This window comes from Ranitomeya variabilis, chromosome 5, assembly GCF_051348905.1.
Source record: "Ranitomeya variabilis isolate aRanVar5 chromosome 5, aRanVar5.hap1, whole genome shotgun sequence".
Lineage (NCBI taxonomy): Eukaryota > Metazoa > Chordata > Amphibia > Anura > Dendrobatidae > Ranitomeya > Ranitomeya variabilis.
Genome location: NC_135236.1, coordinates 547,896,130 through 547,923,098, shown reverse-complemented (window position 1 = coordinate 547,923,098; position 26,969 = coordinate 547,896,130). Strand labels below are relative to the sequence as shown.

The following is a 26,969-nucleotide window of genomic DNA, read 5'->3' as shown; positions in this document are numbered from 1 at the left end:
GGGCATTGATTTATCTTTTTCCTCTGCATTTCATCCTCAGACAAATGGCCAAACTGAGCGAACTAATCAGACCTTGGAGACTTATTTGAGATGCTTTGTGTCTGCTGATCAGGATGATTGGGTGGCCTTTTTGCCATTGGCCAAGTTTGCCCTTAATAATCGGGCTAGTTCGGCTACTTTGGTTTCACCTTTTTTTTGTAATTTTGGTTTTCATCCTCGTTTTTCTTCTGGGCAGGTTGAGCCTTCTGACTGTCCTGGTGTGGATTCTGTGTTTGACAGGTTGCAGCAGATTTGGACTCATGTGGTAGATAATTTGGTGTTGTCTCAGGAGAAGGCTCAATGTTTTGCTAACCGTCGTCGGGGTGTTGGTTCCCGGCTTCGTGTTGGGGATCTGGTCTGGTTGTCTTCCCGTCATGTTCCTATGAAGGTTTCTTCTCCTAAGTTTAAGCCTTGGTTTATTGGTCCTTATAGGATTTCTGAGATTATTAATCCGGTGTCTTTTCGATTGGCACTTCCGACCTCTTTTGCTATCCATAATGTCTTCCATAGATCTTTATTGCGGAAATATGTGGTACCCGTTGTTCCCTCTGTTGATCCTCCGGCCCCTGTGTTGGTTGATGAGGCGTTGGAGTATGTGGTTGAGAAGATTTTGGATTCTCGTTTTTCGAGGCGGAGGCTTCAGTATCTTGTCAAATGGAAGGGTTATGGCCAGGAGGATAATTCTTGGGTTTTTGCCTCTGATGTCCATGCTGCTGATTTGGTTCATGCTTTTCATCTGGCTCATCCTGATCAGCCTGGGGGCTCTGGTGAGGGTTCGGTGACCCCTCCTCAAGGGGGGGGTACTGTTGTGAATTCTGCTCTTGGGCTCCCTCCGGTGGTTGTAGGTGGTAATGCATTTGTCCCTGAATTGCCGTCCTGGTCCGGTGTTTCTGCTAATTGCAGTTCTGACTGGGGTATTTAGGCTTGCAGGATTCATTGGTCCTTGCCAGTTGTCCATTGTTTTTGGAGGTTTTGTCCTTGCCTGGTTCCTTCCTGCCTTGCTGCCAAATCTGCAAAGATAAGTGTCTGGTTTTGTGTGGCTCACATGCTGTGTGCTTAACAATTTAGTGCTATTCAGTGTTTTTTTGTCCAGCTTAGATTGTATCAGTATTTTCTTAGTCTTGCTGGATTCTCAGGAGTTGCAGATATACATTCCATGTCTTTAGTTAGATTGTGGAACTTTTTGTATTTTCTGCTGTGGATATTTTTAGAGTTTTACTACTGACCGCTTAGTATTCTGTCCTATCTTTCCCTGTCTAGGTAGAGTGGCCTCTTTTGCTGAAATCTGTTTTCCGCTTGTGTGTGTCTTTTCTCTCCTATTCACAGTCAATATTTGTGGGGGGCTGCCTATTCTTTGGGGTTCTGCTCTGAGGCAAGATAGTATTCCTATTTCTATCTATAGGTATATTTAGTCCTCCGGGTGTTTTGAGGTGTCTAGGGTTTTGTTAGGCACACCCCACGGCTACTTCTAGTTGCGGCGTTAGTTCAGGGTCTGTGGTCAGTATAGATTCCACTTCTCCTGAGAAAGTCTCATGCGGCTCCAAAGCCACCGGATCATAACACTACATTCATGTGCTGTAGATGGTACTACAAGCACAACTGTCATACTGACAGTTCAGCGAGGATGGCCTGAGGACAGGGAAGAAGAGGAGGAGGAGAAGGCCACATTGGTCAGTCGTCCTGTTGGTGAGGACTCGGAAGGCTTTTATATTACCAGTCTGGCAGGCATGGCTGACTTTATGTTGCGCTGCCTTTTCCATGACCCTCGTATTGTAAAAATTTTGGGTGACAGTCATTACTGGGTAGTGACACTTTTTAGACCCACGCTACTAGACCACGCTAGAACTTTCAATCTCTTCTTCCAGAGGCAGACATGTGTACTAAAATGATGCGTTACCAGAGGGCCATTGTTGTAGAATTAGTAAAAATAATTCCCATCTCAAAACACTAGCGGCAGACATAACAAATTGCTGAACAACCAAGGAGTACAGGCGAGAGAGACCCAACTCCAATCCATCAGAGGCAGGGGAACACTGGCAAAGTTTTGGGACAGTTTTCGCAGACCCTCCCATCTCCCTGAGATGTGGGGTAATGTAACAAGAAATTGAATATTTTCTAAGATGCTGAGGGAATACCTTGCTGACCATACCAATGTCCTCCGTGATTCCTCTGTGCCTTTTAATTATTGGGTATTCAAGCTCAACACGTGGCATGAACTGTCTTTCTACGCCTTGGAGTTCCTGGCGTGCCCTGCCGCTACGTATCGACAGAGTGGATTTTTAGTGCCGCATGTGGAATTATCACAGATAGGCACATTCGCCCGTCAATGGAAAATGCAGACATGCTGACTCTTATAAAAATGAACAATGGCTGGATTGGGCAAAACTTCTCTACACCACCAAAATGACAGCAAAACTTAACCTCCAATACAGTGTCTTTTTGGGAGGTATTACCATGCACTTCTTCAGACCCCCACATGGGTATACGCTTCCTGATTTTGGCTATTTGGTGTACTCCTCCTCCTTGTTCTCATTCTAATCTTCCACCACCACTAGAACAACAGGGTGAACGTGTTCTATGCTGCTACAGCCAGTCAGTTTTTTGGCAAGGGTGTTTATGATCCCCATAAAAAATGTTTAAAAAATGTACCCCCCATGGGGAAATGTTTGTCAGCCCATGCACTTAGTATATGGGCATTACAAGTCTACGAGACCCACTCCTTTAAACTGGGCCTATTTTTTAATGAAGTTTTCCTTCACGTATCATCATCCACCACCACTAGATCACCAGGGTAAATGTGTTCCGCGCTGCTACAGCCACTCCTGTTTTTGCAAGGGTGTTTATGATGACCGTAAACAATTTTTTTTTAAAAATGTACCCCCCATGGGGAAATGTTTGTCAGCCCATGCACTTAGTGAATGGGCATTAAAAGTCTAGGAGACCCGCTCCTTTAAATTGGGCCTATTTTTTAATGAGGCCTATCTCCACATATCATCATCCACCGCCACTAGATCACCAGGGTTGACGTGTTCCGTGCTGCTACAGCCACTCTAGTTTTTTGCAAGGGTGTTTATGACACCTATAAACAATTTTTTAAAAAGAAATTACCCCCATTGGGAAGTTTTGTCAGCTTCTTCACTTAATTTATGGGCATTACAAGTCTAGGACACTCGCTCATTTAAATTGGGCCTATTTTAGCATGTCCTGTGCTGCTACAGCCACTATTTTTTTTTGCAATGGTATTTATGATGCCCGTAAACAATTTTTTTAAAAAGTTTACCCCACATGGGGAAATGTTTGTCAGCCCATACACTTAGTGTATTGCCATTACAAGTCTTGGAGACGCACTCCTTTAAAATGGGCCTATGTTTTAATGAGGCCTTCCTCCACGTCTCATCATCCACCGCCACTAGATCACCAGGGTTAACATGTTCCGTGCTTCAACAGCCAATATAATTTTTTGCAAGGGTGTTTATAACGCCCGTGATAAAAATAATTACACAGTATGTTGATGTGTACCCCCAGGAGAAAATGTTTATAAGACCATACACTTAGTATATATGCATTACGAGTCTAGGAGACATGTTCCTTCATAATGGGACAGTTTTTTATGAGGCCCTCCTCCATGTTTCTTCCAAGGGGGATTGAGGTGCGTGCATATTTGGGTCAAGGCGGCCCTTGCATTCAATATATAAGGAAACAGTATGTCAGGAACAACTGAAGAATGTGAAGTGGGTTTTCCTGTGGCCGTCCAGTACCTGGGTTCAATGGCTAATTGGGGTGCATATGATTTGGTAGCAGGGCAGGCCTTGCAGTTAATACATAAGAAAACAGTATGACAGGATCAACTGAAAAATGTGAAGTGGGTTTTCCTGTGGCCATCAAGTACCTTGGTTCAAAGGCTTATTGGGGTGCATATGACTTGATAGCAGGGCAGGCCTTGCAATCAATGCAACGTTTTTTCAGGAAGCCTTTCAGTACCTCTTGTGAAAGAGTTATTGGGGTGCGTTGTAATTGTTGGCAACCCAGCCATTCACTGTATAGACAATAACAGCATAGGAGACCCACTGGCCCTTTAAGAATATTAATGCCACCTGATTCCCCTCTAAAAATAGGCTCTGTGACTTTAAGAGTCCCTCCTTCAGAAATGAAGCAAGATGTGTCTCCTTATGTGTCTCACACCACATCACTAGGGTTTGGTATGTTGCAATGACATTTCCCAGCAAATGCATTTGTATTGGTTGAAAGCAATGTTAAAGTTGAAATACGCATGTGAACATAGCCCAAATGGTGAAGGAACATTTTGGTCGGGAGTTAATTATTTTGCCTTATATACAATTCATTACCCTGGAAAGGATGTACCTTAACATATTTCCCAGTAAAATCCATTTTGATTTATGTTTTGTATGTTTTTGGTACACCTGTACAAATGGTTTTAAACTCTGACAATATTGCTTACAGCTGTGACCGTGGAGTCAGAAATGCTTCCAGGAGCAATCCCCATGATGTTCCCTTGTCATTTGAGCAGTGTTCCATCATTTTCAGACGTTTTTAGACCTTAAAAGAACCCCCAGGGGGGATCACGGTAAAGTTACTACAGTTTCCCATAGACTTACATCGGGCTCGTTGCTCGGGTCGAGTACCCAAGTATTCCAATTTGCTCGACCTGAGCAACGAGCACCCGAGCATTTTAGTGCTCGCTCATCACTAGTAAGGATAGTAATGCGGGTAGTTGATTCAAACACAGTGGAGGACTGCCGGTATCAAAGGTCTACTGCTACAGGCAACACACATGAAGGAGACTCAATGCGGAATCTACATTTACAAAATTTTATTTGCAAGCACCAACAAAGTGACATCAATTTCACCACAGTAGAAATAGTCTAATAGCTACAGACAGGTCTTCCACTGCACCCATCACAGCAGATGGACACCCAACCAGGAGTGTTGACATTTTAAAAAATTAGTGGAAAACACCAACAAAGTGGCATCAATTTTAACACAATAGAAATATTATAATAGGGAGCCACAGGTCTTTCACTACACCAACACAGCAGATGGACACCCAAGCAGGACTATTCACATTTCCACAAATTAGTGTTAACATCTCCTGCAGCAGCAACAGCAGGCACATAAGCCCCACTAAAAATATCAGACACTGCAATTACGTTTGAACAGTACAGGACACTAAAAGCTACAACATCCAGAAATAGAATTTGTCAGTTGTCTTTGGATAGGGCGTCATGTTAGTGGTTCTCTAGTGCTTTCAGAAACATTATGTTAGGGGTCAAGTCCCCACCTCTGCACAGGGGGAATCTCGGGCCATCTCCGCTGCGGTCTCCCATTCTCCTCCTGCCGCAGTGGAGCCTGCTCAGCAGAGACGTTGGTCCCAGCATCTTGCTCAGTCTGACTCTGTACAAAGAGTTACTGCTGCTTTTCCTGCTTCTGCCATTGAAGTCAGTGCTGGGCAGTGGCGAGCAGACGCTTCTGGGACTAAGTCCTGCTTTTCTCGTTCTGAGCATGCCCAGAGTAAGATCTCTCAGTGGAGATCGAGGGTCACGTGATCAGATACTGCAGCTAAGGCCATTGGTCCTTCAGGAAGGTCCTGTAGGTGCTCACACTCTGTAGCAGCCTCTCATTGGTCCTTCTAGGAAGGTCCTGTATGTGCTGCAACTATTTAAGGCTTGCATGGCCGCGCGGCCATGCGCTAGTATTGTTCTATGTTATGTGCTTTGCGCCAGAGTGGTCATGTGAGTTTGTGTTCAGGGACCCGGCTGAAATAAGCCCCTAGAATGCTGGCACCTCCGGCGAGGAGATTTTGTGTGAATCTATTCAGGGATCTGGCTGAAATAAGCCCCTAGAACGCTGGCACCTCCGGCGAGGAGTTTGTGTGCATGCATGACCACTGACTGCTCTCAGTTGGGTAATTAGCCTGTGCCACTGTGAAGTCAAACAGGGCGCAGTGCTTTGAGTTTCGGCTACTTTGTGAAGTAACAGGGTTAGCTCATACCGCCTTATAGTTCCGCCGTTTGCTAGCAGCAGGTTCTCCTGCACAGTGGACCCCGGGCTGCAAATGCATCTATTATAATAAAGCCTCTATATTTACTCGGTGCGTTCCACCAGCTGTAACACATTAACACCTACACCACACACACCTCTAACACCAAGCCTAATCCCCCTTTCACCACAACCTCGCTTTTTCTCAGTCATGTTGCTCAGCTATTGTGCTAGGAGCACATTATTAGCAACTAAAAATTAGATGTTTTATTCTGCACAACCTCTGCACACAGCTGAATTTCAGCACCACAAAATTAAAAAGTGAAATATGGCGTAATGAATCACATTACTCACAGAAGAATTAATTCTTTCAGTGTGGATGAGGCCTGTATGACAAAGAAGATCTGCTACAAAAAATTTCAAAGTGAGATGTCCCCTACTGTATGATATTAGTAACAGACTATTTTTCTGTTTTTTGTGTGGATTCCAAACAATCTGTAGGTGAGATGTCCCCTACTGTATTACATTAGTAACAATAATTTTGGGGGGCCTGTTGATGAGGCCTGTATAACATAGACTAGATGCTCAAAACATGTCATCTGCTGGTGTAGGTCCACTGTGTTTTATCAAGTCTAAAGTCAGCGCAGCCGTCCACCAGGAAATTTTAGAACACTTCAATGCTTTCCTCTGCCGCAAGCTTTTTAGAGATGGAAATTTCATTTTCCAGCAGGATTTAGCACCTGTCCACACTTCCAAAAGTACCAATACCTGGTTTAAAAACAACAGTATCACTGTACTTGATTGTCCAGCAAACTTGATTCACCTTATCCCCACAGAGAATCTATGTGGTATTGTCAAGAGGAAGATGAGAGGCACCAGACCCAGCAATGCAGACGAGCTGAAGGCTGCTGTCAAAGGAATCTGGGCTTCCATAGCACCTCAGCAGTGCCACTGGCTGATCGCCTCCATATCAAGCCGCATTGATGCAGTAATTGATGTAAAAGGAGCTTCAAACAAGTATTGAGTGCATTTAGTGATTATACATTTCAGTAGGCCAACATTTCAGAATTTAAAATCATTTTTTCAAGCTGGTGTTATAAAGTATTCTAATTTACTGAGATAATGACTTTTGGGTTTTCATTGGCTGTAAGCCATAATCATCAACATTAACAGAAATGAACACTTGAAACAGATCACTCTGTTTGTAATGACTCTATATAATATATGAGTTTCACTTTTTTATGATATTCTAATTTAGTGATAAGCACTGGTATTGCTTGACTCTCCATTAGCGATGAGCGAGTATACTTGTAACTCGAGATTTACCGAGCACACTCAGGTGTCCTCCGAGTATTGTAAGTGCTCGGAGATTTAGTTTTCAAAGTCGCAGCTGAATGATTTACATCTGTTAGCAAGCTTGATTACATGTGGGGATTCCATAGCAACCAGGCAACCCCCACATGTAATTATGCTGGCTAGTAGCTGTAAATCATTCAGCTGCGGCGATGAAAGCTAAATCTCCGAGCACTAAAAAATACTCGGAGGACACCCGATTGTGATCGGGAAATCTCGAGTAGCGAGTATAATCGCTCATCACTACTCTCCTTCTGTTCTTACAGCTATTCTTCCTTTCCCTTTTCTTTCCTTGCCTTTCCCATTGCTTTTCTTTTCCTCCTACCTCTTTATACTGTATATAAGGTATCTTATATGTGTACGGTAACCTCTTTCCACAGCCTATTCTGTACATTTTCCTTTTATCTCTTTATAATTTTTGACCATTTTCCTTAATAAACCATATTTTTCCTTCACCTTCTCATCCTTAACCTTTTCAACCAAATTTTGTTTTTGTTTTTTTTAGTTTGCTCTTGTTGTGTTTCTATTACTGGTATTTATAATATGTCTCTTCGTTTTTCATTTGCCCTATTTATGTATAAAATCCTCAATAAAAACTACATTAACAAAAAAGGCACCCGCTGAGCACCCAAGGATGCTGATGGACTGTGCAGTTTTGGTGATTTTTTTTCCATCTTGTCTTCTATATGGAGCCTAAAAAAAGTATGTAAAAACTGCAGTTACTTTAAGTGCAGTAAGAAAGCTTTTCTGTTCTAAAAAAGCTCATTAAAAATGCGGATTCAGATTTGCACCAAAAATGCATCAAATAAGGAGAAGAAGATTGTTATTGTGTAGTTTCCTGTGGACATCTGCAGAAAACAAGGAACATAGTATTTCTGCAGCATGTGAACACAACCTTATAGACATAAAAAAGCCAGATGTCATATAACGAAGCTACATAAAGATGAGAAAGTTCTGGTGGCTTCAACTGTGAATGAAAGAGTAATAAATAATCCACAGGTCCCAACTAGAGATGAGCAGGATGCACAGACAACATCGCACCAGCCCTGGGTGATCAAAAGCCGCACTGGGTAACCCGGAAGGTTAGAGATTCGCGGCCTCCCATCCAGCCATCAGGTACCACTGACGTGGACCCTGAACTAGAGACCCGTGAATCCACCTGCTCATCTCTGGTCCTAATTGTAGGACCGTCCTGAACTTGGGCCTATGCCCTGGTGTCTCGGGTGTCTGCTGAATTTCCCTCACTACCAGCGCTGCTCTGACATCTCCTCCTGCCAGAAGAGAAAGAAATGGTAAATGGGCATGGAATGGGGTGTGGCCAAGAGCATGGGCAAAATTGACGCCACTCGTTATGCACACCACCTGATCTGTCCGTCTTTCTGTTCTTCAAAACTTGGGAGATACAGTATGCATTAAACACCTCATACAAGTAAAGCACTTGCCAGTCACTATGCGTTTGTAAACATGACCCTATTATTTTTTTCTGATAGAAGAAATTATGAGGTATAATAATGAGGCCATTATATAAATGCTTTGCAACATATTTTAACCCCTTCGTGACCTTCACTGCACTATTACTGCTCTGCGAGAGGTGCATTCAAGCTCAGAGTAGTACTAGTATGGCACCGTGATCACCGCAGTCTCAAGCTGAGCACTGCGGCGATCACCTGTGGGTGTCAGCTGTATGTGACTGCTGACACCCCGCAGGAGCGCCCACAATCGGTGCCCAGCACCAATCGTAGGCATTTAACCCCTCTGATGCCGCTGTCAGTAGTGACAGCGGCATAAATAAGCATCGCTCAAGAAGGGGGCTCCCTGCACACTGCAATCAGAACAACGCAATACGATCATGTTGTTCTGATGGTTTCCGCGGATGGCACCAAGTTGGCCCTGGGATCCTTCCAGGTCCTGCCGGGAGGTGGCTTGTGAGCACCTGCTGGGAGCGGGACCTGGGAAGCCTCCTTCCTTGCCTGTCAGATCAGTACAGAGTGTCAGGTCAGCAATCTGATGTCATATAGTAATGTCCCATACTGTGACAATGTAATAAATAGTGATGAGCGAATATACTCGTTACTCTAGATTTCTCGAGCATGCTCTGGGGTCCTCCGAGTATTTTTTAGTGCTTGGAGTTTTAATTTTTCTTGCCGCAGCTGAATGATTTACATCTGATAGCCAGCATAAGTACATGTGGGGATTCCCTAGCAACCAGGTAACCTCCACATGTACTTATGCTGGCTATTAAATGTAAATCATTGAGCTGCGGCAAGAAAAACTAAAACTCCGAGCACATAAAAATACTCGGAGGACCCCCGAGCATGCTCGAGAAATCTTGAGTAACGAGTATATTCGCTCATCACTAGTAATAAAGTTAAAAAAAAATTATAAAGTGTAAAAATATTTAAAAAATAAAAAAATCCCTAAACAAAGACGCCCCCCCAAAAAAATATTTTTCAATAAATAAAAGTACAGATATTTGGTATTGCCGCATCCGTAAAGACCCGCTCTATAAAATTGTCCCACTAGTTAACCCCTTTAGTGAAAACCTTACAAAAATAAATAAAAATGAGGCCAAAAACAATGCTTTATCATCAGACTGCCGAACAAAAAATGCAATAAAACACAATAAAGAAAACAGATGTAAATAAAAATGGTACCACCGAAAATGTCATCGTATCCCGCAATAAAACAAGCCGCCATACAACTCTATCAGCAGAAAAATAAAAAAGTTATAGCTCTCAGACTAAACTGATACAAACTTAATTATTTTTTCTATAAAATAGTTTTTATTGTGTAAAAGCGCCAAAACATAAAAAAGATATAAATGGGGTATCACTGTAATCGCATTGACCCCAAGAATATAGCTGCCTTACCAATTTTACCACATGCGGAACAATTAAAAAAAGAAAAAGAATCAATTCCTGAATTGCTGATTTTTGTTCATTGTGTCTCACAAAAATTGGAATAGAATGCGATCAAAAAATGTTATGTGCCCAAAAATGAAACCAATAGAAAAGTCAACTCGTCCTGCAAAAAACAAGCCCTCATGACTCTGTCGGCTGCAATGTGAAAAAATTATAGCTCTCAAAATATGGTGACGCAAAAACTAGTGTTCACATTAAATAGCGTCTTTTAGTGTGTGGGCAGCAGCCAAACATAAAAACCCAATATAAATCTGGTATCGCTGTAATCGCACCAACCCAAAGAATAAAGCCACTTATACCGCACGAGGAACTGCATAAAAAAAAAATAAAACCAATTCTTCAAATGCTGTTGATTTTTTTCATTCTGCCTCCCAAAGATGCAGTAAGGCTCACATTTACTGTGTGCTCTGTGCTGAGCTCTTACATTTGGGTGTCCATGTAAATCTCTACGTGATTCAGACAGAACATTTGGCTGAAGATTCCCTATAATGAGGCAGATGAAGGCACTGTGGACGCCGTCTGACCTGTGATCTGGCGGTGTCTGTCTTTTTAGGATTGCATAAAAGTGCCGTCAGCCACAGTTTTGTGCACTTCTGAAAAGAAGGACACTGCGGATCAGAGGCCAGATGGAGTCCAGAGTAACTCTGCTGCCTCATTATAGTGAATGGATTCCTCGGGGGTTTCATCTGAATCATCTCACTCAGAGATTTAGATGGAAACCCCAAGGTAAGTGGTCAGCTTAGAGCACCAGATAAACGTGATCCCAAACGTTATGCAACATGTTCCCAATAAAAGCTTCCATACAAAACACAAAAAAGCAAGATCCCACTCAGATCTGTCATCTGTTAACATAAATATAGGGGGCTTCCACATTACTTGTAGCACAAAGGCTCTGGAAAGGCGAAATGGCTCCTCACCCGCCAAAAGAAATTTAGCAAATTCTCCGCTCCCAAAATACAAATGCCCCCATCCCTTCTGACGCCCAGTGTGCCTAATCCACATATAGCGCCCACATGTTTGACTTTTATGTAGTGATGAGAGCCCACCTAACTTACAGGTGTGTGTCTTCAGAACCATGAGATGGGCATAATGTAATTGTGACTCTTAACGGCAGTTTTCAATTTTCACTCAGCAACATCCAATGCTGCATGTTTCTGGAAAATACCCATGAAGTCAAAATTGTCACTACATCTGAGGATAAATTCCCAAATGGTTATAATTTCCAAAATGTGGTCACTTATGGGGTGTTCTTCTTTTCTGGAACCTCAGGGGCTCTGCCAATGTAACATGGCACACTCAAACAAGTGAAGCTAAATCTGCACTGTAATATGGTAGTAATATAGTTTCCAAAATGGTGTCACTTGTTGGGGATTTCCACTGTTTAGGCACATCAGGGGCTCTCCAAACGCGGCATGGCAACCGCTAATTATTCCAGCATATTTTGCATTCAAAAAGTGAAATGGCGCTCCTGATAGAATCTGTTTAGTTTGTGACTATCCGCCATTTTCTTGTGGAGTTCTGGCTGCTGGTCTTTTTCCTCTGGTGCTGGGTTTGTCTTGGGTCAGGTGTTTGTTCCACTCTTTATTAACCAGCACCTGCCTCCCAGTCCTTGCTGGACAACAGTGTTAATCTGCTTGAGCTCTAGCTTGGTGCTTTGCTTTGTGTTCTGTGTGTGTTATTTGTGTAGTGCTGGTACCACTGGTTCTGCTAGCCTTAGTTTCTGTTTTCTTTTGGTTTCTGCAGCCTTCTCTGTGTTTCCTATTAGGAGGTGACCCGTTTTTGTACCCAGTCATTAGTTCCTTTAGGGAACCCCTTCCCCTTATCTATAGGTCTTCGCTTGAGATTAACCTAGGATCGTCGGTGGGTCTGTTCGCAAGGAATGGGTCGCCCACTCCATCGTAGGCTTTCAGCCTTGTCATAGTGCAGGGTCAGTTTTCCCCCTTCTACCTTAGTCCTGTGTTGCAGACTCGTAACAGCTCCTTTCCTTCTGAGCCGTGTACCCAAACAGTAGATTTTCCCAACATATGGGGTATTGGCAAGCTCAGGAGAAATTTCGCAACAAAATGTATGGTCTACTTTCTCCTGTTACCCTTGCGAAAGTAAAAAAAAATAGGTCTAAAGGAAAATTTTTATGAAAGAAAAGTAAATGTTAATTTTTTTTTCCACATTTCAAAAATTACTGTGAAGCACCTGAAGGGTGAATAAACTTCTTGAATGTGGTTTTGAGTACCTTGAGCAGTGCAGTTTTTAGAATCGTGTCACTTTTGGGTATTTTCTTTCATATAGACTCTTCAAATGTGATGTGGTCCCTAAAAAAATGGTTTTATAAAATTTGCTAAAAAATTGAAAAATCGCTGGTCAACTTTTAACCCTTATAACTTCCTAACCAAAAAAAATTGGCTACAAAATTGTGCTGATGTAAAGCAGACATGTGGGAAGTGTTATTTATTAACTTTTTTGTGCGATATGACTCTCTGATTTAAGGGCATGAAAATTAAAAGTTTTAAATTTGCAAAATTTTCAAAATTTTAGCCAACTTTCCATGTTTTCACAAATAAAAGCAAGTCATATTGAAGAAATGTTACCACTATCATAAAGTACAATATGTCATGAGAAAACATTCTCAGAATCTCTGGGATGTATCAAAGCGTTCCAGAGTTATTATCTCAAAAAGTGACAGTGGTCAGAATTGTAAAAATTGGCCTGGTCATTAAGGTGAAAACAGGCTTCGTCTCAAAGGGGTTAAAATTAACATAAAGCTAGGAAATAAGAGTCTGTCACATCTGCAGCTAAAGGACCCATGTGCTTGTGAGGACTGGTCCTTCCTGAGCTGCATACATTGCCCAAATCAATACTGTATGTAAAGGTATACACCCAATGAACTGTCTTTGCTCACTCAGTGGATGTTCTGCTGTGACCGACAGCAGCTTCCTCTCTCCTGCAGCTCAACTTATGCAATATTCAGCTACTAACTCAGCATAGATATTTGGAAACTTGAATTATAAAGGGAACAGTCAGAAATGTTAATACATTTATCAATAAATCACAGCTCATTGGCCATGTGCACACATTGAGTATTTGGTGAGTTTTTTACCTTAGTATTTGCAAGCCAAAACCAGGAGTGGGTGATAAATACAGAAGTGGTGACTTGTTTCTATTACACTTTTCCTCTGATTGTTCCTCTCCTTGTTTTGGCTTACAAATACTGGTGAAAAATACTGACCAAATACTCAATATCTGCACGTGGTCTAAGGTTAAGTTCACACTAAGTGTTTTTGCTACTTTTTTCTGCAGCAAAACCTGCATTATTGGCAGACAAGAAGCAGAGTCAAAACCGCATGTTTTTGTGCATTTTTGGTGCGATTTTTGGTGCATTTTTCATGATCTCAAAGTTCAGTTTTGCTTCCACCACAGAAGTATGAACACAGGTTACCAATACAAAGACATATTTTCATGAAAAAATACACATTCAAATATAAGAGCTTGGGAAGATGAATTGGTCTGGAATAGTTTACCCAAGACACTGGCAGTGCATTACGTTTGTAGGACACTGTATAACTTTCATACTTTGGTTAGGCATTGAGTTGCTCATGCATTGTGCAATCTCACACCTCTGCCAGTATCACTCTGGGTGAAGGATAAGTGCACAACAATGGAAAGACGGAAAGGGAAGCCCCCAAACACTATGGAAGAAAGAAGTGGAGACCCCCAGGCAGATCTAAAATCATCCTGTCTGCTTTAAAAGTCCCTATATAAGTTCTGCACCTATCATCGAACAGGAACCTAATCCCTGCCTGACCATAGCTATAGGCCCTACATAGGGAGGGAACGGGGTAGCAGTCGTCTGTCCCCACTAAAACGAAAGACAGAGAGGGAAGACGGATGGGGGGAAAACACTTAGCTTCCAACAAGACTGAGGCAAGTATGAGCTAACACCTGAACCATGCTGCATCAATTGAATGTATTTACACCTTCAGCACAGGTGTGTGATTAGCAGCAGAAGGTGGAGGTAACTATTGGGTCCTAGAGGGAGAGGGATATCAATCCATACAAGAGATGCAAAAATCAAACAGGTGCTTGTAGAGCTAAATGGAAAGACCTTCTACAGCCGGATCCAGGATGACACACTTGACACAATCATGACAGCCAGCCGAAGGCATTGTTCAATTTCACACCTTTGTTGGCCAATATTTATTTTGTACATATCAATAATTTAATTCAGCTGTACTAATCCAAACTACCATCACAGGTGATCAAGACAAAGTTGGTAGACTTGGGGAAATCACAAAAATAAATAGTTTTCATATACTGCTGTACTTGCTTTTTTCATTTTTTTCATCACCCATTGCTTTCACAAAATGCTGAAAAAATGCTAAAAGAAGTGACATGTTCTAGGTCCAAAAAACATGTAAAGCCCAAAATGATGATGACAAAAAAAAGCTGTTTGCGCGAGATTTCTGAAATCTCATAGGCTTTGCTGGTACTGTAAAGCGCAGCTGAAAATTAGCATAAAAAAAGCATTAAAACACCTAGTGTGAACTTATCTTAAGGGTGGCTGCTTACTGTGGATGGTGGTAGTGCTATCTTATACAAGATTTTGCGCTGAGCTGCCCGTCCCCTCTCAATGACATCAAGTTCAAGAGGCTGGATGAACTAAGAACGACTGTGTGCTTTGCTGCACATTTGCCTTGTGGGCTGACATACACCATGTTCCAAATTATTATGCAGATTATATTTTTCTCGGATTTTCCTAAATGGTTGGTGCAAATGACAGTCAATCTAATAAAAGTCATCACCCTTTAGGCTTCTTTCACACTTCAGTTGTTTGGCGTCAGTCTGCTCTGACATAGTGACGGATCGACGGATCCGTCACAATTGTTGAGAAAACGGTTCTAACGGATCCGTTTTTTTGACGTATCCGTTACTTGGGGATGGTCTGGGAAAAGTATCCACTTTTTGGAGCATGCGCAATTGAAAAAGCGGATTGGGGCGATGGATCCGCCGAAATGACGGTCGCGAAGGGTCCGTCACCCATAGGCGGCTATTCTATGGAATGGCGGACGTGATGGATCCGTCGCGAACTGCCATTTCGGCGCAGAAAAAAAACGTTATAATGTCCGTCAATGTCTAGATGACGTCCACCAAATCTCGACGGATCAGTCACATGGCGGATGGAACGGACGACCATCCGCCACAATCCGTCGCTAATGCAAGTCTATGGGAAAATAGCAGATCCGCCAAAAAAAAATGGCGGATCCGCTATTTGAGGAAAACGGCGGATTCAAACTGACGCCAAAAGACTGAAGTGTGAAAGGGGCCTTAGAGTATACATCAAATTTTATTGAAGAAACCTCCAAATGATAGCAGTATAATCTCCAAAATGAATAAAAACTCAAAATGCACTGAATTTCTAAACATTTGATATGTTTTAAAGAACCAAAAATGCTCATTTGTGGAATTTGCAGCATTAGGAGGTCACATTCACTGAACAAAGAAGCTATTTAACTCCAAAACATCCTAACAGGCCAAGTTACATGGTAACATAGGAACCCTTCTTTGATACAGTATCACCTTCACAATTCTTGCATCCATTGGACTTGTGAGTTTTTGGAGAGTTTCTGCTTGTATTTCTTTGCATGAAGTCAGAATAGCCTCCCAGAGCTGCTGTTTTGATGGGAACGGCCTCCCACCCTCATAGATCTTATGCTTGATGATACTCCAAAGGTTCTCTATAGGGTTGAGGTTAGGGGAAGGTGGTGGCCACACCATGAGTTTATCTCCTTTTATGCAGAAAGCAGCCAATAACTCAGAGGTATTCTTTGCAGCATGAGACAGCATGAGACAGCATTGTCATGCATGAAGATGATTTTGCTCCTGAAGACACGTTTCTGCTTTTTATACCATGGAAGAAAGTTGTCAGTCAGAAAATCTGTATACTTTGTAGAGGTCATTTTCACACCTTCAGGCACCTTAAAGGACCCTACCAGCTGTTTCCCCATGATTCCAGCCCAAAACATGACTCCCCCACCTCCTTGCTGACGTCCCAGCCTTGTTGGGACATGGTGGCCATCCACCAACCATTCACTACTCCATCCATCTGGACCATCCAGGGTTGCTCAACACTCAACAGTAAACAAGACTGTTTGAAAATTAGTCTTCATATATGTCTGGGCCCACAGTAACCGTTTCTGCTTGTGAACACTGTTTAGGGGTGGCAGAACAGTAGGTTTATCCACCGCAGCAAGCCTTTGAAGGATCCTAAATCTTGAGGTTTCAGGGACTCCAGAGGCTGCTCTCATAATTCAATGAATTTGTCTGGCAGAAACCTTCCTCATGATGCCTTTATCTACAGGTCCTTCTCAAAAAATTAGCATATAGTGTTAAATTTCATTATTTACCATAATGTAATGATTACAATTAAACTTTCATATATTATAGATTCATTATCCACCAACTGAAATTTGTCAGGTCTTTTATTGTTTTAATACTGATGATTTTGGCATACAACTCCTGATAACCCAAAAAACCTGTCTCAATAAATTAGCATATTTCACCCGTCCAATCAAATAAAAGTGTTTTTTAATAACAAACAAAAAAACCATCAAATAATAATGTTCAGTTATGCACTCAATACTTGGTCGGGAATCCTTTGGCAGAAATGACTGCTTCAATGCGGCGTGGCATGGAGGCAATCAGCCTGTGACACTGCTGAGATGTTATGGAGGCCCAGGATGCTTCAATAGCGGCCTTAAGCTCATCCAGAGTGTTGGGTCTTGCGTCTCTCAACTTTCTCTTCACAATATCCCACAGATTCTCTATGGGTTTCAGGTCAGGAGAGTTGGCAGGCCAATTGAGCACAGTAATACCATGGTCAGTAAACCATTTACCAGTGGTTTTGGCACTGTGAGCAGGTGCCAGGTCGTGCTGAAAAATGAAATCTTCATCTCCATAAAGCATTTCAGCTGATGGAAGCATGAAGTGCTCCAAAATCTCCTGATAGCTAGCTGCATTGACCCTGCCCTTGATGAAACACAGTGGACCAACACCAGCAGCTGACATGGCACCCCACACCATCACTGACTGTGGGTACTTGACACTGGACTTCAGGCATTTTGGCATTTCCTTCTCCCCAGTCTTCCTCCAGACTCTGGCACCTTGATTTCCGAATGACATGCAAAATTTGCTTTCATCAGAAAAAAGTACTTGGGACCACTTAGCAACAGTCCAGTGCTGCTTCTCTGTAGCCCAGGTCAGGCGCTTCTGCCGCTGTTTATGGTTCAAAAGTGGCTTTACCTGGGGAATGCGGCACCTGTAGCCCATTTCCTGCACACGCCTGTGCACGGTGGCTCTGGATGTTTCCACACCAGACTCAGTCCACTGCTTCCTCAGGTTCCCCAAGGTCTGGAATCGGTCCTTCTCCACAATCTTCCTCAGGGTCCGGTCACCTCTTCTCGTTGTACAGCGTTTTCTGCCACATTTTTGCCTTCCAACAGACTTACCATTGAGGTGCGTTGATACAGCACTCTGGGAACAGCCTATTTGTTGAGACATTTCTTTCTGGGTCTTACCCTCTTGCTTGAGGGTGTCAATGATGGCCTTCTTGACATCTGTCAGGTCGCTAGTCTTACCCATGATGGGGGTTTTGAGTAATGAACCAGGCAGGGAGTTTTTAAAAGCCTCAGGTATCTTTTGCATGTGTTTAGAGTTAATTAGTTGATTCAGAAGATTAGGGTAATAGGTCATTTAGGCCATGTGCACACGTTCAGGATTTTTAGCGTTTTTTTCGCGTTTTTTCGCTATAAAAACGTGATAAAAACGCGAAAAAAACGCTAACATATGCCTCCTATTATTTACAGTGTATTCCGCATTTTTTGTGCAAATGTTGCGATTTTTTCCGCGAAAAAATCGCATCGCGGAAAAAAAAGCAACATGTTCATTAAAAATGCGGAATTGCGGGGATTCCGCACACCTAGGGGTCCATTGATCTGCTTACTTCCCGCACGGGGCTGTGCACACCATGCGGGAAGTAAGCAGATTATGTGCGGTTGGTACCCAGGGTGGAGGAGCGGAGACTCTCCTCCACGCACTGGGCACCATATAATTGGTCAAAAATAAAGAATTAAAATAAAAAATAGTCATATACTCACCCTCGATGTCTTCCCGCCTCCACTGCATGCTGTCGCTTCGGTTCCTGTAGCTGATGTGCGGTGGAGGACCTGCGATGACGTCACGGTCTTGTGACCGTCCTGTGATTGGTCGAGACCAGTCATGTGACCGCGACGTCATGGAAGGTCCTGCTCGCGCACACCATCTATACGGAACGGACGCCGGTGAGGATATCAGCTGTCTGCGGGTGAGTATAAGCATTTTTTTATTATTTTTAAACATTCTATCTTTTACTATAGATGCTGCATAAGCTGCATCTATAGTAAAAAGATGGTCACACTTGTCAAACAGTATGTTTGACAAGTGTGACCAACCTGTCAGTCAGTTTTCCAAGCGATGCTACAGATCGCTTGGAAAACTTTAGCATTCTGCAAGCTAATTACGCTTGCAGAATGCTAAAAAAACGCGAAAAAAAACGGAAAAAAAACGCAAAAAAAAAAATGCGGATTTCTTGCAGAAAATTTCCGGTTTTCTTCAGGAAATTTCTGCAAGAAATCCTGAACGTGTGCACATACCCTTAGAGAACCTTTTCTTGATATGCTAATTTATTGAGACAGGTTTTTTGGGTTATCAGGAGTTGTATGCCAAAATTATCAGTATTAAAACAATAAAAGACCTGACAAATTTCAGTTGGTGGATAATGAATCTATAATATATGAAAGTTTAATTGTAATCATTACATTATGGTAAATAATGAAATTTAACACTATATGCTAATTTTTTTAGAAGGACCTGTACATGAACTCTGTCTGTGCTCTGTTTCATTCACAAATCTCTTCACAGTATGATGATCACTTAAGTTTTCGTGAAATATCTAATGTTTTCATACCTTGTCCAAGGCATTGCACTGTTTAACTCTTTTCAGCAGCAGAGAGATCCTTTTTATTTCTTGCTTGAAACCTGTGGCCTGCTTAATAATGTGGAACATCATTTTTAAGTAGTTTTCTTTTAATTAGAATCACCTGGAAAACTATTTATCACATGTGTTTAAGATTAATTTCAGTGATCCATTGAGCCCTGAGACACAATACCATACACGAGTTTATATGAAAAACAAAACAATTAAATTTTGATGACACTTAAATGCAATTTGCATAATAATTTGGAACACAGTGTACTATGCCTTGCACATGTATAGGTGACTATGATACACCATACACTGAAAAAATGCAATGAAATTAATTGTCCAATGAGAAATATTGTTAACAAATATTAAAAAAATAAAATAAAACCTTTCTAAAGTATGTGTCTCACAATTAATTACTGTATACCATTTTTTAAAAACTTTTCATGAGAATTAAAGTTAACCAATTAGATCTCCTAAGATTTTAAACTTTGGGATACAGGCTTTTGTTCTGTTTGAGCTAGTATTTTATTTTTTTAAGCCCCATATATTGCTCCATGCAGTATAATGAACCCCATTTATTGCTCCATATAGTATAATGAGCTTCATATATTGTTCCACACAGTATAATGGGCCCTATATAATGCTCCATGAAGAATAATGAACCTTATATATTGCTCTATACAGTATAATGAACCCCATGTAATGATCCAAGCAGTATAATGAGCCCCATAAAATGTTCCATACAGTATAATGAACCTCATATATTGTTACATACACAATGAGTCCCAAATAATGCTCCATACAGTATACAATGGGTTCCATATATTGCTCTATACAGAAAGGGCCCCACATAATGCTCAATACAGAATAGGCCCCAGATAATGTTCCAAACAATGTATGATGGGCCCCATATAATGCTCCAGTATATGATGGACCCCATATATTGCTCCAAACAGAATGGGCCCATATAATTCTCCATACAGTATATGATGTGCCCCATAAAAGGCTCCATACAGTACATGATGGGCCCCATATATATGATGCTACATATATAATGGGCTCCACATGATGATCCATATATAATGGGCCCCATATGATGCTCCATATATATAATGGTCCCCATATGTTGCTCTACATATAATATGGCCCTATTAGATGATCCAGTATATGATGGGCCCCATATAATGCTCCACATATAATGGGCCCCATATGATTCTCTAGTACATGATGGGCTCCACATAATGCTCCATATATAATGGACCCCATATGATGCTCCAGTATATGATGACTAGGGTTGAGCGAAACGGGTCGGCAATTTTCAGAAGTCGCCGACTTTTGGCAAAGTCGGGTTTCATGAAACCCGACCCGACCCCTGTGTGGGGTCGGCCATGAAGTCGGCGATCTTCTGAATCTGGAATCGGAATTCCAATACCGATTCCCGATATGTTTAAGATAACGGGAATTGGTATCGGAATTCAGATTTAAGTGTAAAATAAAGAATTAAAATAAAAAATATCGCTATACTTACCCTCTGATGCGCCCTGGTACTAAGCGGGAACCTTCCTTCCTTAGAATCAGCCTTCCAGGACCTTGCGGTGACGTCACGGTGACGTCGCGGCTTGTGATTGGTCGCGCGGCCGCCCATGTGACCGCTCGCGCGACCAATCACAAGCCGCGACGTCACCGTGACGTCACCGAAGGTCCTGGAAGGGCTGATTCTTAGGAAGGAAGGCTGCCGGAAAGAAGCAGGGCACGTGTGAGGGTGAATATATACCTAATAGGAATATACTCACTCTCGGCTTCTTTCCGGCAGCCTTCCTTCCTAAGAATCAGCCCTTCCAGGACCTTCGGTGATGTCACGGTGACGTCGCGGCTTGTGACTGGTCGCACGAACGGTCACATGGGCGGCCGCGCGACCAATCACAAGCCGCGACGTCACCGCGACGTCACCGCAAGGTCCTGGAAGGCTGATTCTAAGGAAGGAAGGTTCCCGCTTAGTACCAGGGCGCATCAGAGAGTAAGTATGGGGATATTTTTTATTTTAATTCTTTATTTTACACTTAAATATGGATCCCAGGGCCTAAAGGAGAGTTTCCGCTCCTTCAGACCCTGGGAACTATTGGAAACCCAATGCACTGCATTGGGTTTTGAGTTTCGGCCGACCCCGACCCCGACTTTTTTATAGGATCGGCCAATTTCACTCGACCCGACTTTTGAAAAAGTCACGTTTCGTGAAACCCGACCCGATCCTATAAATGTAAAGGTCGCTCAACCCTAATGATGACCACTCCAGTATGTGACGGGCCTCATATATTGCTCCAAACATTAAAAAAAATGAAATACTCACCTCTCCTCGCTGGCTGCTGCTCTGCTCCAGATGCCTCAGCGTCTCCATATTCTGGCTCTCTGCGCTGTGACTGTTCACAACAGAATGCACACACAAGTGACATCATCGCACCCTCTGCCCTGAAACGTCACAGAGTTAGGTGATGCAGAAGACGATGCAATGGTGGCACGGGGATAGGTAAGTATCACAAGGTCCGTGACCCTGAGAAAGCAGGGGAGGGTCCACTCACAGGTGCTGGCACTGGACTCCCATAGCGCGCAGGGGTCCCTGATGGAAAATGGGCCCCCCACCTGCTCAGGGCCCAGGCACTTGCCCAGGTACATCAGGGGTTGACACTGGTCTTGGATGAGTCAGTACTGAGAAATCAAGCTCTGAAGTCACATCCAAATTAGCCTGGAAGTGCATGGAGGGATTGTCGATGTACTCTAAGTTTATCAACACCCTCCAATGCACTTTCAGGCTAATTTTCACAACTTCTCAGTGCTGGCATAGGGCTAGTAATGCTGGTAACATTTTCTTATTATTGTAATAGGACCTATAAAGGTATAGTCTTACTTTAAAGAGGTTGTCTACTACTTATACATTGATGACCTATCCTTAGGATAAGTCATCAATGTCTGAGCGGCCAGAGTCCGACACCTTGCGTGTTATGACCCCAATGGCAGAGGGTCTCTGCAATAAATACCAAGTCTGCAAACACAAAAAACCAGCTCATAGGGCAGTGGTAACTGGGCTGACCGTATAGCTAATCCTAGCACCACAAATAGCAGCAGCCGGGGAACGTGCCTACGTTGGTTCTAGACGTCTCGCGCCAGCCGGAGAACTAACTAACCCTAGAAGGGAAAAGATAGACCTTTCTTGCCTCCAGAGAAAAGACCCCAAAAGTTGGATACAAGCCCCCAACAAATAATAACGGTGAGGTAAGAAGAAAAGACAAACGTAAGAATGAACTAGGTATTTAGCAAAGAGAGGCCCACTGACTAATAGCAGAATATAGTAAGATGACTTATACGGTCAGCAAAAACCCTATCAAAAATATCCACGCTGGATATTCAAGAACCCCCGAACCGTCTAAGGGCCCGGGGGGAGAATACCAGCCCCCTAGAGCTTCCAGCAAACTCAGGAATCACATTTAGTACAAGCTGGACAAAAAATAAGAGCAATACAAATAACCAAAAAAACAAGGAAGCAGGACTTAGCTTAATTTTGCATGAACCAGGACCAGCAGACAGGAGCAAACAGAAAGGACTGATTACAACGATGCCAGGCACCAGACTAAGAATTCAGGAAGTTCATATAGCAACACCCCTGGACTAACGACCCAGGTGGGTGCCAAACTAGGGAAAGACAATCTCAGAGTCATACCACTAGTGACCACAAGAGGGAGCCAAAAAAGTCTAATTCACAACACTTGCGCCCCCGCCGATCAGCTGTTATCCATGTCGGTGGCAGCAGCTACCAGCCGGAAGTGTACATTTGCTGAGCTGCTCTGTCTACTTGTAGCGGCAGCCGTAGGGTACTACACATCCGTCTCCTATTGAAATTAGAACTGTCAATCAGTATATTTGGGCTCTAGAAAGCTGTTTTCCTTTTGGCTTTTGAAATGAAAAATGTGATGAGAAATCGAATCCATGAAAGTTATTTCAGAATTTTAAGAGGAAAACATTTTGATACAGATTTTTATGTGGTAAATATTTATGTGCTGATTGGAAAGCTATTTTCTTACCACAACTCTCTTCTTGAGATGCTCAGTATCATCATGCTGTTCATTACTCTGAAACACAAACAAAAAAAACATTTTGAAACAAGCATAGAAGTGAACTGTCTTTCACAATACCTCATTCATGCCACAGGTTTGTATATGAATTTATGTTTACTTCATGTAACTTTTTTGAGTGCAGGTGGGCTTTTTCCTTTAGATTCTTCATGTACATATAAACAAAACATTTAATTTGTGTTCCTTATAACATAATTTAATTGATGTTTGTATGAAGCTCAATAAAATACCACGGTTGCAGAAAAAAAAGAAAGAAAAAGCACCTTAACTATATGGCAAATATTTAATGTAAACTAAGCCTAAAGAGAATTTCACATGTCAGTATTTTGGTCAATATTTTGCATTAGTAGTTGTAAGCAAAAACCAGAACCTTAAAAAAGAAAAAGCTATAAAAGAAATATTAATACTTAATTCACGTGTCAGACCCACTAGTATGCTAGTTTTGGCTTACAAATGATGATGCAAAAAAAGACCAAAATGATGCCATAAGAAAGAGCTTTAACCCCTTTATGGCCGAGCTAATTTTGACCTTAATGACCAGGCCAATTTATACAATTCTGACCACTGTCACTTTATGAGGTTAAAGCTCTGGAACACTTCAACATATCCCACTAATTCTGAGACTATTTTTTCATGATATATTGTACTTGATGGTAGTGGTAACATTTCTTTGATAAGACTTGCGTTTATGTATGAAAAAAATAGAAATTTGGCCACATTTTTTGAAAATTGTGCAATTTTCAAACTTTTATTTTTTTTGCCCTTAAATCACAGAGTTATGTCACACAAAATAGTTACTAAATAACATTTCCCACATGTCTACTTTACATCAGCACAATTTTGGAAGTATAATTTTTTTTTGTCAGGATGCTATAAGGGTTAAAAGTTGACCAGCGATTTATCATTTTTCCAACAAAATTTACAAATACATATTTTTAGGGACCACATCACTTTTCAAGTGACTTTGAGGAGTCAATATGACAGTAAATACCCAAAAGTGACACAATTCTAAAAACTGCACCCCTGAAGTTGCTAAAAACGACATTCAAGAAGTTTATTAACCCTTCAGGTGCTTCATGAGAACTAAAGCAATGTAGAAGGACAAATTAACATTTAACTTTTTTCACAAAAATAATAATTTAGACCCAAACTTGTTTATTTTTACAAGAGTATCAGGAGTACCCTGTTACGCCATTTGTGGGGTAAATCCAGTGTTTGGGCACATGGCAGGGCTCAGAAGGGAGGGAACACTGTTTGACTTTTTGAATGCAAAATTGGATGGAATTAATGGCAGGCACCATGTTGTACTTGGAGACCCACTGATATGAATAAAAAGTGGAAACCCCCAATTCTAACTCCAACCCTAACACAGCCCTAAACCCAACCCTAACCCCAACACACCCATAACCCTAATCCCAACCCTAACCCTAACCCTAACCACAACACAGCCCTAACTCTAACCACAATCCTAACCCCAACACAACCCTAACTCCTAACCCCAACTCCAACTCTAACCCCATCCTTAGACCATAACCCAAAAACAATCCTAACCCCAACCGAACCTTAAACCTAACATAACCCCAACCACAACCCTAACCCCAACCCTAACCCTAACTGCAAAGAATGGAAATAATTACAATGTTTTAATGTTTTATTTCTTTTATCTAACTAAGGGGGTGAAAAAAAGGGATTTGATTTACAATTTTTTTTATTTTGATCAGTATGTTTTGGTCTATCACAGTAATCAAAATGAACCAATAGGAAAATTCTCTCATTGCTGCCGCGTACCGGTCAGCAGCCTTTTGCTCAGCCTAATGTTATATAATTCTATGAATTGCCTGAAGGTTAGAAATCCCCCTACAGCCTTAGAAGAATTTCTTCATATATGTAGTTTCCAAACTGGGGTCAATTGAGGATTTGTTTGCTGTTTTGGCATGTCAGGGGCTTTTCAAATATGACCAAAGAGCAATAATGTAAGATCCTACACAAGAGAAAAACCATAAAGAACAAGGATCTCTAAAATATAACTTTTAATAGACCAAAGTTAAAAACATGTTCAAATTTGTAGATAAGAATATTCAAAAAATGAAAAAAATATAAAAAAGGAGGTAATCATCAGGGAAAAAATATTAAAGTGTATCCTAATAGGCCCTAATGGTTCACTATGCTGAAAACTGCTTAGCAGTGGAGGTTGGCACCCTAAGCTTCTGCGGTTGGTGAACAAACTCTTCGACGGCTCATCCTGATATCCCTAGTAATCCCTAAATAGGAGATTTTCTCCTATTTGGGGATTACTAGGGATATCAGGGTGAGCCATTGAGGAGTGGGGGCGCCAACCGCTGAAGCTTAGGGTGCTAACCTCCACTGTTAGGCAGTTTTCACATAAATACTCATTAGGGCCTATTAGGATACACTTTAGTAATTTTTCCCTGACGATTATCCCCTTTTTTATATTTTTTTCATTTTTTTTTAATATTCTTGTCTACAAACTTGGACATGTTTTTAACTTTGTTCTATTAAAAGTTATATTTTAGAGATCCTTGTTCTTTATGGTTTTTCGCTTTTCAAATGTGACATTACATCCAGACTATCAAACTCTAATTTCACACATGGATTGAGTATCGGTGTACTCAGGAAAAATTGCACAACAAATTATATGGTCTATTTTCTCCTGTTAGCCTTGTGAAAAAAAAATTATAAAATGATGTTGAAGTAAAGGATACATGTGGCAACTGTTATTTATTAAATATGTTGTGTGATAGAACTATATGCTTTAAGGGCACACAAATTAAATGTTTGAAAACTGCGAAATGTCCAACATTTTTGGCAAAATAAAAATATTTTCACAAATAAATGCAAAATATATTGATCAAAATTGATCACTGTCATGAAGTACAATGTGTGGCAAAAAAATATTCTCAGAATTACTTGGCTACACTGAAAAGTTTCAGAGTTATTAGCAAATAATGTGACACTGATCAGAATTGTAGAATTTGGTCTGGTCAGGATGGAAGGTGAAAACAGGCTTGAGAGTGAAGGGGTTAACAATGCTACGCCTGTACAATGAATACTACAAAAGACAAAAACGCAATCATATAATAATACTAATATAATATAATACTTATATGATAATAATAATAAAACTCATATAATATTTATTTTTTATAACAGACTGTCCAAAATCAGCTAATAATGACAGTTGTAATTAAAGTAGCCACCTGCTACATTCAAAGATGTAATCTGTGTGGTTAACCCCTTAACGCCCGGAGGTATTTTCGTTTTTTCATTTTAATTTTCTGCTCCCCTTCTTCCCCGAGCCATAACTTTTTTATTTTTTGGTCAAAATGGCTTATTTGTTGCAGGACGAGTTGTTCTATTAAAAAAAAATCATTGGTTTTAACATATCATGTACTGGAGAACAAAAAAATTTCAAAGTGCGGTGAAATTGCAAAAAAAGTGCAATCCCACAGTTGTTTTTTGTTCTGCTGTTCTACTAAGTTCACTACATGCTAAAATTTACCT

The 26,969-nt window shown here is 41.4% G+C and overlaps 1 protein-coding gene across 6 annotated transcripts in view; it reads right to left on the bottom strand.

The window, feature by feature from the left end:
- LOC143776465 (uncharacterized) overlaps positions 1 to 26,969 on the bottom strand; it is a 156,447-nt gene that overhangs the window by 113,793 nt on the left and 15,685 nt on the right. For all 6 annotated transcript variants that reach the window (XM_077265880.1, XM_077265882.1, XM_077265885.1 and 3 more), the window contains exon 3: positions 23,397 to 23,444. In XM_077265880.1, coding sequence (XP_077121995.1) covers positions 23,397 to 23,444 — 48 coding nt within the window. The remainder of the gene's footprint in view (positions 1 to 23,396; positions 23,445 to 26,969) is intronic.